This window comes from Seriola dumerili, unplaced genomic scaffold, assembly GCF_002260705.1.
Source record: "Seriola dumerili isolate Sdu_G_001 unplaced genomic scaffold, Sdu_1.0 BDQW01000138.1, whole genome shotgun sequence".
NCBI lineage: Eukaryota > Metazoa > Chordata > Actinopteri > Carangiformes > Carangidae > Seriola > Seriola dumerili.
In genome coordinates, this window is record NW_019174393.1 from 2,185,565 (window position 1) to 2,200,300 (window position 14,736).

At 39.6% G+C, this 14,736-nt stretch overlaps 1 protein-coding gene across 1 annotated transcript; it reads right to left on the reverse strand.

Annotated features, from left to right (window-relative positions):
• Positions 1-860: 860 nt before the first annotated feature.
• Positions 861-7,547, reverse strand: LOC111224955 (adipocyte plasma membrane-associated protein-like). The gene is made up of 9 exons (XM_022749665.1): positions 7,461-7,547; positions 5,699-5,788; positions 5,452-5,573; positions 4,872-4,973; positions 4,425-4,577; positions 4,216-4,331; positions 2,735-2,895; positions 2,446-2,641; positions 861-1,734 (listed from the first exon to the last, which is right to left on the reverse strand). Coding segments are annotated over exons 1-9 (1,152 nt in total). The 5' UTR covers positions 7,463-7,547; the 3' UTR covers positions 861-1,524.
• Between the last annotated feature and the right edge of the window lie 7,189 nt (positions 7,548-14,736).

The following is a 14,736-nucleotide window of genomic DNA, read 5'->3' on the forward strand; positions in this document are numbered from 1 at the left end:
TCAGATGTTTAACATCCGACCAAAGATTTGATCCGGAGACTTTTGAGGAAGATTTCCGGGGAGGGGGGGGACTGAATCTTTATTTTTTTGTGTGTTTATTTTGATTGTGAATTAAGCAAAACAAGCCAGCTGTTACCTGTGAATCAGCCATTTCCACCTGTTCCCACTGCTGCCGTTGATGTAATTCTCAGATCGTAATGTTCATACAGCTCTTTCTTCCTCTGCAGTTTGTTCTGAATTAAAAAAAAATTAAAAAAACTTTAATGTGTGAACACTGAGATTAACGTCCTGACACCACAGGACTCGACGTAAACACAAACCGATCACTTTGTCTCAATTCACTGATGCACTTTCCAATCTGTCAGAACTGTTCTGTTGTTTTGGCACCTTTTAGTTTTATTTTTCAAAGTAGTTTTTGACGATGATGATGATGATGTATTTTTTGCTTGTGTTTTTGTCCAAATAAAGAAATTCTCAAGATCAAAAAAGAGTAATTATTTCGCCACCATTGTCTTAATTTAAAATGTCAACGATCTTTTTGTCATATTTAAAAGATGTTTTTCAGCATAAGATTTGAACATTTGTTAACTTTTAAAACCCAAAGCCAGTACTCACCTTTATTCCTTATCGCCATCTAAATGGTAGAAAAACAGATCAGTGATTACTTTTCTCGATTAATCAACAAACCGTTTCATCAAATATCAGGAAATATGAAGAAATTAAAATTACCTGTTGCAATCTTCCAAAGAGATTTCTTCAAATGTCAGTTTACAATTAAATAAACCGGAGAAAATGTCTAGAAGCTGCGGCTAATGAGTGTTTGCTAGAAAAATAAACATTTGAATGAAGTCAGGGAAATGTGAATTTAACATAAAATGTTTATTTTAAAATCTAACTTTTTGATGTGATGTTAACAGTATATATTCTCATTGTGTTGACAAGGTCTAAAAATCAAATCTCCAGGGTGAATTTAAAATTCCTCAGTCCAGGCTGCATCTCGTACGACCAAGAGAAAATCACTAATCTGAGTCCATTTAAACATCAATGTGTCTTACAAACAAAACAAACTATCGTGTCAATTAAAGGCCACAGTGTCCATCTACTATTTCACAGTCAGTTGGATTACTTCACGCTCTTTCAACAAACATCATTTCTACAATTGAACAACATCATGTACAGTATTTTGACACGCTTCATGTTTTCCGAGCTAAAAAGTTACATTCACTTCATTTACAATGTGACATTTCATCACTCGCAGTCCGTAGACATTTGACTTTTCTAAAAATGTCTTTAGATGCTCAGTTCACCTCTCAGATCATTCCTGGGTGACAAGGCGACCCACAGAGACCGACCTGAAGCCACAATATCCAGGTCTGATTGATAGAGCATCCACGTGTCGCTCCAGATGTGAATATCGACTAGAAACCTTAAAAATGTAAAATCCAGACACGTCACAAATTTCCTTGTAGCTGCTCGTCATGTACGGACCCTTAAACTGTCCGAAGAAAGAAAAACAAAAAAAGATCAGCTGTCCCACCCCTCCAGGACGGGCAGGAAGGGCAGGTCGGTGCTGCCCAGGTACGTCCTCCCTCGGTGCTGGAAGACGTCGCTGATGGCCCACGTCAGGCGGCCCTCGGGGTCGTGAAGCGTTCCCACGAGCTCACCGTCCAATCCCAGCTCCAGGACCAGAGCGTAGCGCGGCAGCAGGAGGTTGTACAAGCTCAGAGGAATCACCTGGAAAACACAGATAAGTTTAATACAGTTACAGTCCGCTGGTTATTTCTGAAAAGACCTTCATCTTGATTATGCTCATCCACTGCGATGAGATCTACATTTTGGTAGAATTAAAAAGTGCATATGCTCTATAACTTTTATAACTATTCTTTAGAAAAGAATTAGAAGAAATAAGCATTCAAATTTTAACATACATTTCAATCTAGAAATTAAAAAGAACTGATGAAGTTTGGAGAAAAAAAAAAAGACGTTAACACTTTATTTTACACATCTGTAAATTCCGATTAATTTCCAAATAATCTCCTAAGAAGTTTCCTGGAATAAAAAATTAATTTGGTGTTAATTATATGTAAAACAGAGAGGGATTTAAAAATACTAAGCAACACAACCTTGAGACATTTATCCAGATTCACAGCAGGTGAGCTAAACATGAAAGAAACATGTCTGCAAACAAACAAATATACCACTCAGGATACAAGAAGAATAAAGTTGCCAGTAATAAATGAATGAATAATAAATATTCACTGGGGTTTGAATGCAGCAATATATTTCATGTCCATCACGCCATTACCATTACCATCTGGTCTAGTTGTTCTCTACATCAATCAACTAACCAATAATTTCTCAATCTTTTCTATAAATCTATCTGATTATATCCATCATATACTAAATACCAAATATTCAGTTTAAAGGGGTGAAAAACACGCTGACCTTGGCCAGGAAGCGTTTGACAGCCGGGTACGGGGCGATCATATCCAGGAAGGGAGGCGTGAGCTTCCGGAACCGTGGCGTTGTTACGCCAACCAGGAATGTTCCATGGTCGCTAAGGCGGATGTTGTCAGGGTAACCAATCATGTTGTCCATGAGGATCTCCTTGGTACCAGCCTTCGGGCCCTTCAGCCAATATCTGAAGCATAGAGTGAGAGTCGACTGAATATTCGTCCTGATGTTTGTAGCTGATGTTCGTCGTGTCACGTGCAGCGCATGTGTGCGTTCGTACCTCAGGATGCGTCCGATGCTGGTTTCGGCCAGCAGCAGGAAGTGTTCGTCAGGTGACAGGACGATGCCATTAGGCATGTAGAGAGAGTCCAACAGGACCGTCACACTTTCTGTCTGAGGATCGTAGGAGAGGAGACGGCCAAGGCTGTTCATCTCGATCACCTGAAACAACAAACCGTAACCGTAGGATGTGGTTGACATGTCCACAGAAAGTAGTAGGTAGACCTTGAGTTAAGATCTTGAGTGAAAGTATCTTTGTGAAACTATATTTTGTTGGCTTAGTTTATTTTTAATAAAGCTTAGCTTAGTTTAGCATAGCTTATTTTCATTTACAGTTTAGTTTACTTCAGCTATTCAGTTTAGTTTCTTATCAATTACTTTATCTTAATTTAATTTATCTTAGCCTAACTGCTAGTTAAGTTAAACTTAGTCTGGTTTAGCCAAGTTTATCTTTGTATAGTACATCCTCGCTTAGTTTAACTTTTTAAGGTAATAGGTTAACATTAGTTCAGCTTTTCAGTTTAATTTTCTTTCCTTTAATATCTTGTTAGCGTAGTTGGTCTTAGCTTAGACCAGTTTACCTTTGCCTAGTTTAAAGTTAGTGTTTGATTAGCTTCAATTAGCTTAGTTTAGCTTTTCAGTTTAGTTTGGCTTATTTAAGTTTTGGTTTGTTGTTTGTAAAGACTGACCTTTTAGCTTCGTTTAGCTTATATTTGGTTGAGTTTAACTGTACTTGGTTTAGTTAAACCTAGTTGAGAGCACTGCATTTCTTTTTCTTTTTTTTTTCTTTTTTAAATCAGAAATTTACATTTTAATTTAAACAGAAAATTATATATTTTCATATTCATGAACAACAGAGGCCTAATATTTTCTGTTTTGGCCACATTATGATTTTTTCTCTTCTCCCTTCAAACCAAAATGTCAACTTTGCACACAACTGAGATTTCCTGGCAAGTTACAATGTAATAGGTGATAAAGGGTCCATGTCATGACAGTGTTAAATGGATTAATAGGGATACTGGAAACCAGGTTTTTCTTTTACATGGCAGATTCAGAAATCAGGGTTGTGCTAAAAGCCTGGTGAGTTTTTAAGTGCACGTAAACACCGTCTCTCCTTGAGCCTCATCTGCAGAGCTCTGTGATTTGTTGAACTGAATGGACTCTCAGCTTTCTCTTTTCTGGCAAAGCAGCCAGATGGACGGGTAAAAAGAAGTGTCCTCATGTGGTTTTTGGAGAGCTGTGGTTTCTAAGCAACAGTGAAAAAAAACCTTAATGAACCCTGCTTGAATCAGCTTTCCTTTGCTTGATTATCTATTTGAAAACCACTTTTCAGAGTTACTTCACTTACCCTCTTTTCGACTCTTTCAGATTCTCCTCAGCTTTTCTTTTAAATTTCTAATCCAAAAAAACAAGTGACTGAAGATTTCTCTGAGACATGCAGGCGATCGGCCCTGAACTGACCCATCTTTGTCTTCACCTCACCTCCAGTTTGACGTGTCTTCGTCCCCAGCGACTGGAAGAGTCTGTGAAATAGATGATCCCAGTTTGGGAGGAAATCTCGAGGCCGTTTAGAAAGGCGAAGGGAACGTCATCAGCACCTGAGGACAGAGAGGAGAAAAACAAGGAATTAATTTGCATATTATGAAGTGGGCTTTATTTAACATGCATGCCAGCACAAACACACACTATACCCTGTGAATTAGCCACCAGCAGAGTCTTTTCTCCAGTCGTCGGGTCGACGCTGTGCAGCCCAAAATAAGAGTCGGCGACAATCAGTTGACCGTGACGATCCACACGAACACCATGAGGACGACCACAGACAGGTTCATAGTCTGTGCTGCTGCCTGCAGCCACAAAGACACAAAATACTCAGTGTGTTTTCAAATGTCTTTGTGATTTAAGATATTACAGCTGCTAATGTTGATAATTTTGTTATCACAAAGAAAACAACCGAATTGTTCTTTTCAAGGCTCTTGATTTTAAGTTATTAACAATTTTCATCCCAAAACATCCAGATTTTGAAAAGGAGAGAGGATGTGTTTCTAGTTTCTAGTAACTGAGTGTGAAGTGAAGTGTTGGAGGAATAGAGACAGGACGCAGGAGCCTCTGAATAAAAACACAGAAGAAAAAAAACAAACCACATTCTGGCAGATTCTGTCCCATCTGAGTGACGAGGGTGAGGCTGTCATCGAGACCGATCCTCCACAGCTTCCCATCCACTGTTCCTGTGTACACGTTACCTGACACACACACACACACACACACTTAATAAATATGAAAAACATGTTATGAAACCAGGTTTCCATGTGACATACGGGGGGAAACAAGGAAGGACAAAACACCTTCCATAGAGCACAGGCAAAGGTCAAAAGTCAAAAGCCATAATGATTAATTGATTAGTCGTTTAAAGTGCAACTACTTTGATAATCAATTAATCGTTTTGGTCTAAGCTAAAGCTAAAATTCAAACTATTTCCTAGTTAAAGTTTCATAAATGTGACCGGCTGCTGCTTTTCTGTCATATCTGATTACAAACTGAATATTTTGGAAGCACCTTCAACATTTTATAGATAAAATAATGAAATCAATTAACTATGAAAATAATCCACAGATTAATCAATAAGGGCAATAATCATTAATTGCAGCTTTATTCAGACCATCCAACCCCTGAGTCAAAATAATGTGTGATCCAGACACACACTAAATCCAGCATACTCACCGTTCTCATCAGCAGTGAAGGATTCTGGTCCGTGTAGTTTACCAGTGAACAGCCTCTGGCCCTTCTGCAGGCGGGTGTTGACGGCCAGCGGCCCCTCGAGGGCCGGAGGGGGCCCCTTCAGTCTGGAGGGGCAAATATTTTTTTTAAGAACCTTGTATCACTTATTGTGTCTATGATAGTTAAACCCAAGCGTGTGTGTGTGTGTGTGTGTGTGTGTGTGTGTGTGTATGTGTGTCTCTGTACTTACACATGTGGTTTGGGGTCTATGGGTGAAGGCAGCAGGTAAACTCCAACAGCCACAGCGAGCAGAGCCACAAACACTGATCTCCTCCCCAACCTGACGGAGAGCGCCACACACAGACTTAAACTCACAGAGCAGCTCTGATCTCTAATCTCTGCTCACGGCATCAATCCTCTTTATTCATTAAACAATTGAACCATTTCGTTGGTCCTTTAACCTCCGAGTGCAGTAAAGTTTTAAATGTGGTTACACATCTTTTTTTTCTTTTTTTTTTTTTTTATGAGATCACCATCATCTTTAACCTTTAACCTTTACCCAACAAAATCAAATTAGTTCATCACTGAGTTCTAGTGAATGTTTGTGCCAAACTTGAAGATGTTCCTTCAAGGCGTTACCGAGATATTTTGTCCACGAGAACAGGACGGACAACCTGAAAACAATATGGCTCCGACAAGGAGCAATAAAAACAAACAAACATATTTTTAGATTTTCATTTTTTGTCATATATCTAACATTTTTACAACATTTACAACCAATTAAATCAATTGATGATCCATTTAATAACTCAATTTAAAGCCTGAACTTTTACACAATAAAAGAAAAAAGGAAGAATGGACACTGACTGAGTCATGTCATTTACTTTACGCACATTGGGCCTCAATGTGAAAACAGCTTTAGTTTAAAACCTCAAAGTTAAAAGGACTCTGTTCTCACTATCTGTCGGTCTCACACAAACACCGAGATGAACTTTAACTCTGTATAAGATGCTTCAGAGGATCTGCAGTGTGCAACACAAACCTAATCCTGTCCATTACACACAGTCACACTATGGAAATCAGTTCCTTGTTCCTCAGCTGATAAGAGAAGGTTAAACAGGCAGAGGTTCAGATATGACATCCGGACACTCAGCCAAACAATATCTCCAGTCTTTTCTCCTCACTCCTCCTCAGTGTGAAATGGTGTGAAAAAGTTTTTTTTTAAATTCTACTGACTGAAACAGATCATTACATGTTCATATTCATGGTTTATTCACAGGTTGTATAATGTGCACTTGCCCTTTAAAAAACAAAAAACCTATGACTTAACCTGGTTGTGTAATTCATCCCGACACATCTGGAGACTGCAGACACACTGGGATGTATAAGTATTTAAGATTTACCGGTTCAGGTATGAAGAGGTTAATGTGCACAGACAGGAAATTACATTTTTGAGCCAGCATATACAAATAATTAAAAATGATTTTAACTGTTATCAGCTCATCAGCTAATGTTGCCTGACAAAGCCCTGCAGTGAAACTAAGTGCAAAGTGTCTCATGCAGATGCATCATTAAAAACACGGCGTCAAAAACTTTATTATAAAATATGCAATTCTTTATTCTCTCCTGCAGATATTATAGACACTAATATAATTTACAGGTGAACGGAGTGATCTGGTTGCACGGATCTGTTCAGGTACCGCTTCTTGCAGCTGTGCGGATCGACATTAGCTCAACAGGTAACAGCTGAGCCGATGGTTAAGGTTTATTGTTGTAAAAATAAAAGCCGGCGTGTGTGTTTCATTGAAGCCGAAAAGTAGATAAACTCACGACGTTTGCCAAAAGAGTCACGAATTAAATTTCACATCGCGTCTGTTTTAATGATGAACAAAAACTCGTTAAATTGATGGATGTTTTAACGCGGTTTGGCAACGCCCAGAGAACTTTGAAACTTGCGAGTTTAAATGTTTTTTATTTTGTGCGAGTTTAATTAAATAAAGTGTCAAACTTACATGTTTGAGTTTTGAGTCGACGTCTCTTCTTCCCGCTGGATCTCACAGGTCTGACCAAGGAGCGATAAATGAGTGTGTGTTTGTGTGTGTTAGAGGCTGAGGAGTGTGTGAAAGACACCAGAGTTTAAAACGAACACTTCCGACTTGGACTTTCAAAATTAAAGCCGCGTCCGAGAACAAGTTTTCATTTCATGTGCTTCTATATTTTCAGACTTTTCAAGTCAGTACGTGAGAGCTTCATACTTATTTTTTGCATTAGGGCCTTATGTGATTTTTTTCCCCTCAGAATTAAAGTTAAAGTCAGAATTCTAAAAATAAAATAAAAAATAAAATTCACATATGGCCCTAATCCTCTCCTGTACTGTCACTTTAAGAGACAATGTTCAACTTGACTATATTACTGAAGGAAATGTAATTAAGGTCAGAGATTTGCTTTTGAGCCCTTGCTGACCTTTCTGGACATTTTATACTTTATACCAGCTTCATTCATTCATTAAATTAAACTGCACTTATTTTGAAATGGAGATGGTCTTCAGGTGAGTTAGCTCACCTGTGCTATTAAACACTGCAGGAAACCCTGATGTTAAAAACAGACTGTGACACTGGTCCCCACGATAAGACACCAAGATTTTGTGATAATACAGAATGTGAATTAGTCAACATTGTGCTGTCGTGGTGTAAATTACAAAAGACGAGTACAAATAGATGCAAAATGACCATAAAGAGACATAAAACAGAGACGTAAAATGGCTGAAAAGAGACACAAAAAAATGCAAAACAAGACACAAAGTGATGACCAGAGGTGGGTAGAGTAGCCAGAAATTGTACTCAAGTAAGAGTACTGCTACTTTAGAATTTTATTTCTCAAGTAAAAGTAAAGAGTAGTCACCAAAATATTTACTTGAGTAAAAGTAAAAAGTATGTTGTGAAAAAACTACTCAAGTACTGAGTAACTGATGAGTAACCTATTCGTTTAATGATGACGGCAACAAATAATGCACAAAAACATAAAAATAGCGATGAACAAATTCAGAGCCAAGAATATCTCTTAAGCAACTAAAACAATAATAAATTAAATAATAATACATTAAAATTGTCGCGAAGCGCTAGTTGTTGCCATTGTGTTCTGCTTCTTTGCTGCCTGTGTTTGCCGGTGAAAGTTCGTGTGCAGTTAGTCATGTGACCGCCTGGCTCTGTTTGATTGGTGAAACGCAGTCAAACGTCACCAGTGACTGCATTTGATTGGTGAAACGCAGTCATGCGATGGATCCTACTTTGGAGGTCTCTGACAAACCAAAACAAACAAAGCGTGCATTAACGGATCAATAAAAATATGTAGCGAGTAGCGAGCACAATCAAGGAAGATTGCGCCGGTAGAGGATGACATTAAAAGTACAAGAAATTCCTGGAGAAATTTTGAATGTTCCTGCTGCTTGGCGCTTGTATTTCACTCCTCTCGTTTCAATCTGCACAAAGGACGTTACTTTCAGCTTCATTCATGTCGTAGAGACTCATCCTGACTCTGACCTCAGTCACTGCAGCTGTCCCTCAAAAAGCCCACAACAACAATCACAGCCTCCACAATGACCATTAAAATAGACCAACACTTCTCAAACAGATTCAGTAAATACTGAACATTATAATCCTCATGAAGGAGGATTTACTGCAGGCCTGTTCCATTATACTTCATTAGTTTCATCCAGGTTCACATAATACATATATATGAATTAAAAATAGAACTCAAGGACACAAGTGCTAAAACAAATCAGCCCTTTATTTCAAGATTACCCAATATACAGCAACACTTAATGAAATGCATTTCTTTGAACAGAACAGTAATAGGGTTAATGTGGCAGAGGTAAGTAACTGCAGACTATCTTAGAAAGGTTCACTGTGTAACTGGAGCTAGATGTCCTGAACTGTCCGTCTCATCTTGTAATACCACTGTCACTGTAGCGCAATAAACTTATCATAAACTAACTAATGGAACTTGAGGTACAGGTGAAACTGATAATCTCTCTCCAGGGCTCCTCACCCTGTGATAGTGAGTCATGTGATGACCTTAGTTTTCTCAACCGATGCCCATCCATCCACTGCACCACAGCACACGATGCACTGTCCACGACCTCCTCAGCAGCAAACAGCAGACAGACACGGTCCGAGAGCAGCTGCTGAACATATGGAGCAATAAGAAGCTAAAGAGACAGATTTCCCTCAGGAGCTGGTGGAGACCAAATACAGAGCTAAAAGAGAGGGAACACTGGACTGACATCATCATGAGACATCAGGTGACACAAACACCACTCCAAATGCAACAAATCAAATATAATAAATGTCAATTAAAAGTTATAAACGAAGATAAAAAACGTTGTCGGTCTTCTCTTCCCTCCACAGTCTTTCCACCAACAGTCACATGTTCTGATTGTCTAAGTTTTTTAACCAATAAAGAATAAAATAAAAAAAATGCTAATGCTAACTGCTAATGCTAACAAGCTAGCCCCCACCCCATGTTCTGCTTGTCCATATTTTTTTCAACAATAAAGAATCAAATAAAAAATGCTAATGCTATTGCTAGCTGCTAATGCTAACAAGCTAGCACCCACCCCCTAGTTCTGCTTGTCCATGTCTTTTCACCAATAGAGAATTAAAAAAAATGCTAACGCTAATGCTAGCTGCTAATGCTAGCAAGCTAGCCCCCACCCCCGGTGTTCTGCTTGTCCATGTCTTTTCACCAAAAGAGAATAAAAAAAATGCTAATGCTAATGCTAGCTGCTAATGCTAGCAAGCTAGCATCCACCCCACGTTCTGCTTGTCCATGTTTTTTCACCAATAAAGAATCAATAAAAAAAATGCTAACGCTAACGCTAGCTGCTAATGCTAGCAAGCTAGCCCCCACCCCACATTCTGCTTGTCCATGTTTTTTTCACCAATAAAGAATCAATTAAAAAAAAGCTAATGCTAGCTGTTAATGCTAACAAGCTAGCGCCCACCCCCCTGTGTTCTGCTTGTCCATGTTTTCACCAATAGAGAATAAAACAAAAAAAAAAATGCTAATGCTAATGCTAGCTGCTAATGCTAGCTGCTAATGCTAGCTGCTAACTGCTAACACCAATACACCGAAAACGCCGCATCTAGCCCCGCGCCCCCCCAGCGCACAGGCCATTGCGCCCCCAGCCGCAGGGCATAGCCGCCCGGCGTCTTAAGCCCGCGCCCGCCCAGCACAGGCATTGCGCGCAGCAAGCAGGGCCTAGCTCCGCACCCGGCGGCTAGCCCGCGCGGCCCCCCAGCACAAGGGCATTGCGCCCAGCAAGCAGGGCTTAGCCCCCGCGCGGCTTATCCGCGCCCCCCAAGCACAGACATAATAGACGCCCTAGCAAGCAGGGCTAGCCGCCCAGAGCGGCTAGCCGGGCGCCCCCCAGCACATGCATTGCCGCCCAGCAAGCAGCGGCTCAGCGCCGGGCGGCTAGCCCGCGCCCCCCAGCACAGGCATTGCGTCCGCAAGCACGGGCTAGCCGTCCCGGCGGCTAGCCCCGCGCCCCCCCAGCACAGCATTTTGGCCCGTTAAACCTATGGAACTGACTTAGCCCGCCCCGACTTAGCCCCCGACCAACTTAGCCCCCGACTTAGCTCCCCGACTTAGCCCCCCGACTTTAGGCCCTCGGACTTAGCCCGCCGATCCTGAGCCCGCAGCCTACACTCCCGTCCGACTATAGCCCCCCACTTGCCCCCGACTAGCCCCCGACTTAGCCGCCGACGTTAGCCCCCGACTTTAGCCCCCGACTTAGCCCCCTGGTTCACAACTTAGGCTCAAAATGTATTTGAGCTTATAAAGAATCGTTACCAAAATTCCAATATTTGCGAGTTGCCTAACATCAAAACTTTGTCTAAACCATGAAAAATAAAATCTGGACTTCTGAGCAATTCAACAGTTTGCAGTATGTGAAAACAAATTGTGCTTGTTGGCAAAGACATTTCTATTTGTTGGAGACTGGGTTGGGATCAAAACTCAACAAATGATCAGTGGTGAGGTAAACAAAGACACAAAGGAATGAAGAAATGCTTTGTGGACGTCTGTGTACAGAGATAAACAGCTGAAAACTGTAAAACTCAGTGTGCAAGATTCCCAGTGTGTGACACTGACAAGTACAAATTTTGATCCTTGTCACTTCAGTGTCACACTGTGGGAACTTTTGACCAGAGTTTTACTGTTTTCTGCTCTTTATCACAACACAGATGTTGACAAATCAATTTCTTCTGTTACAGTGTCTCTTTAACATTGATCATTTGTTGAGTTTTGATTCAGACTTTCAACAAATACAATTCTCTTTGACACAAGTGCAATTGTTTCACATACACAAACATGAATTTCTCCTGCAGATTTATTTTACAGGTTTACAAAGGTTGATTTACAACTACAAACATTGGAATTTATTTGTCAACATCACTTTACAAGCTCAAAATCATATTGACCCTAATTTGAGCCCAGGTACACAGTTACAGCCAACAGTTTTAAAAAAAAATAAAAAATAAAAAAAATAAAAAAAACCCATCTGCTAACTAACACACACATTTCTCAGCATAAAACAGGCTGTGTTACACCTTACCTGGTTGTGGTTTAACTGGTAGTTTACTATTTATAGACCTTTGGTTGGTGAATTGATAAACAGTTGTTACCAAGTAATTCCTCACTACATCAAAATAAGTTCCTTAACAACAAATCAGAGACAGCAAGTTTCCAAACAAGTATTTTAATTGTAATATTCAAGCCAAATATCAATAATCACATCCACGTTGTTTTCTGATTTCCATATGACGACTTAAATTTAATAACCACAATATCATTTTAACTCATCTTAAATGTTTAACTGGGTGTGGAAATGCAATTACACAAAATATAAGCTGTTAAAATAGGCTCAAAATTCTACTTGTAACTTCAGTGTCACACTGTGTGGGAACTTGAGTGCAAAATTTTACACAAACTGTCTTTCACATTGTATCTACATTACTTCACCACTGGACATTTGTTTGGTTTCATTAACAAAAGTCTTGTTTCTTTTTACAAATGCAAAAATTATTCAGTGTATTATTGAGGGTAATTTCAAACACATTACAGACCTGCTTTGTAATCTAGAGTGAAATCCATCATTAATATAAATGTTAACAGAATCATTTTAACTCATTGTAACATTTTGTTGTTTAAATCCATGCGCATGACTTACCATTTCTTGCTTTCGGGGGGCTGCAAAGGTATGGTTCCAGCCTGAGGAGGATTCTGCCAACCCTATGAAAACAAAAAACAACATGTCAAGCAGCTCCTCTTTTCACTATGAAATGTTTTTCAAGCATTCTAAGGACTTCACAACATAAAAGATGCACAAATCATCAATTTAAAAAAAAAAAAAAAAAAAAAAAGTTATTTAGCATATCCTCGTTCCAAAGAAAAGAGACTTTATGAATAATATCTTAACAAATTGCATACATTTACATGTAAATTTAAAAAAAAAAAAAAAAAAAAAAATCCCATACTACACAACTATGTACAAAAGTGTTTTAGAATCACAAAACTCCTGCTGGGCGAGAAGCGCAAAAGGTATCGATTAGGGGAATATGCAAAAGATCACAGTATAGACAATATCTGTCATGTGCAGGGATAATACCTCAAGATGTTGATGTAATGTGGTTGATAACTGATGAGGCCAAATGCAGAGGAAAAGGCAGGTGCCGGTCCATCATTGGTGGAGATTAGACTGGACTTCTGGTCCTGATACAGACAAACATGTGATAGGACAATTTCTTTAGATCATATAAGTTCTTTATATTCATGTGTGCAATAATCAGGATAGATATGAATATGCAAATATAAATACTGTATGAATATCATGAAATGTAAATGCAAGAAAATCAAGCGGAAACAACCAAGTGTGATAAGAATTCAATGTACACACACACACAATATAACCAACAAACAGTAGTACAAATATGGACTTTAAAATACATAAACAGTCGTGTACTCATTAAGAATCAGCAGTATGAACATGTTTACACTGTGGGACTGATTTAATCAGTGTTATGGACAAGTCTTACTTTTCAAAGAGAATGATAGCATGTTACTCACCTAGACAGTGTCTTGACTCTCTGCCGTTGGTGAGACAGGTAGAGGCGGTATTGCATCTGTACTGGCTCAGGTCCTGAAAAAGACAGAGGGATGCTGAAATCTCCTGAGAAATGTAAAAACCTAGTTCACTTTCAGTCATGGCTGATCTCCTAACAGTAATGTAAAGTGGTTACAACATGGTGAACCGATTGACGTGTATTCACTCGGTCTACTGGCTCCATACAATCTCAAGTTACAGTCATCAGTTACAAAATGAGCCTAAAGTTACTGACGTCACTAGCTGTACAACAGCCGAGAGCAACAGACACAAGCCTAGTAAACCGCTAAAACGTCTGTCGACAACCTCAATATCACCACCTGAAATGTTTGTCAGTCGTTGCACTGATTATACTCTTAGCTACATAGCCAACATTGAAGCTACTCACCGGGCTAACAGGAAAGTTGCGAGCTCGGCATCAAACCGCATCTCTTTCCTCTCAGGAGCCGTCTCCAGCGGTGGAAAGCCACATCGAGATTTACTCGTGTTGCTTCTTTTCTTTGCCGTTGAACGTGGTTTCTTGTCGGGAGCGGTCCTTCAGGATGCAGATGAATATCGCCTTTTAGGAGGTTCAGCCATTCCTGTGTTTCTGTGATACTAACCTCGAGCTGCTGGAAGTTGTTCTTCTTCGTGGGACTGAGAGCAGACTTGACGCGCCACCGACTCACACAGCGTCTAGCGTCACAAAGTGGTATCACAACACAGGACAGGTCGGGGCTGGCTGGTGCGCATGCGCATTTCAGTAGATAACTGAAATACAACAGATGATGTCTTGATCATGACATCGTCACTGTGGCTGCTTCACACATGGTTGATAGTGTCAATTCATTTATTTTATTTATTTTTTTAAAATAAAGTTCTGGCCACATCTTATATTGCACCTTTACAGCACAACCACCAAAGCTGACATTTAAAAAAAGTAAAGCTACATGTTAATTGTCCACATTGCAAACCAACTTAGTTTTCACAGTTGAGTTAAAACGTGGACATTGAGCTTGACTGATATTAACACATTTGATGCATACAAAACATTTTGATTTACTTTTACGGTATATCAATCTATGCATGGGATATAAAATACAATCATGCTTTCCCTTATACTTACATAAAATCTGTGATATTTG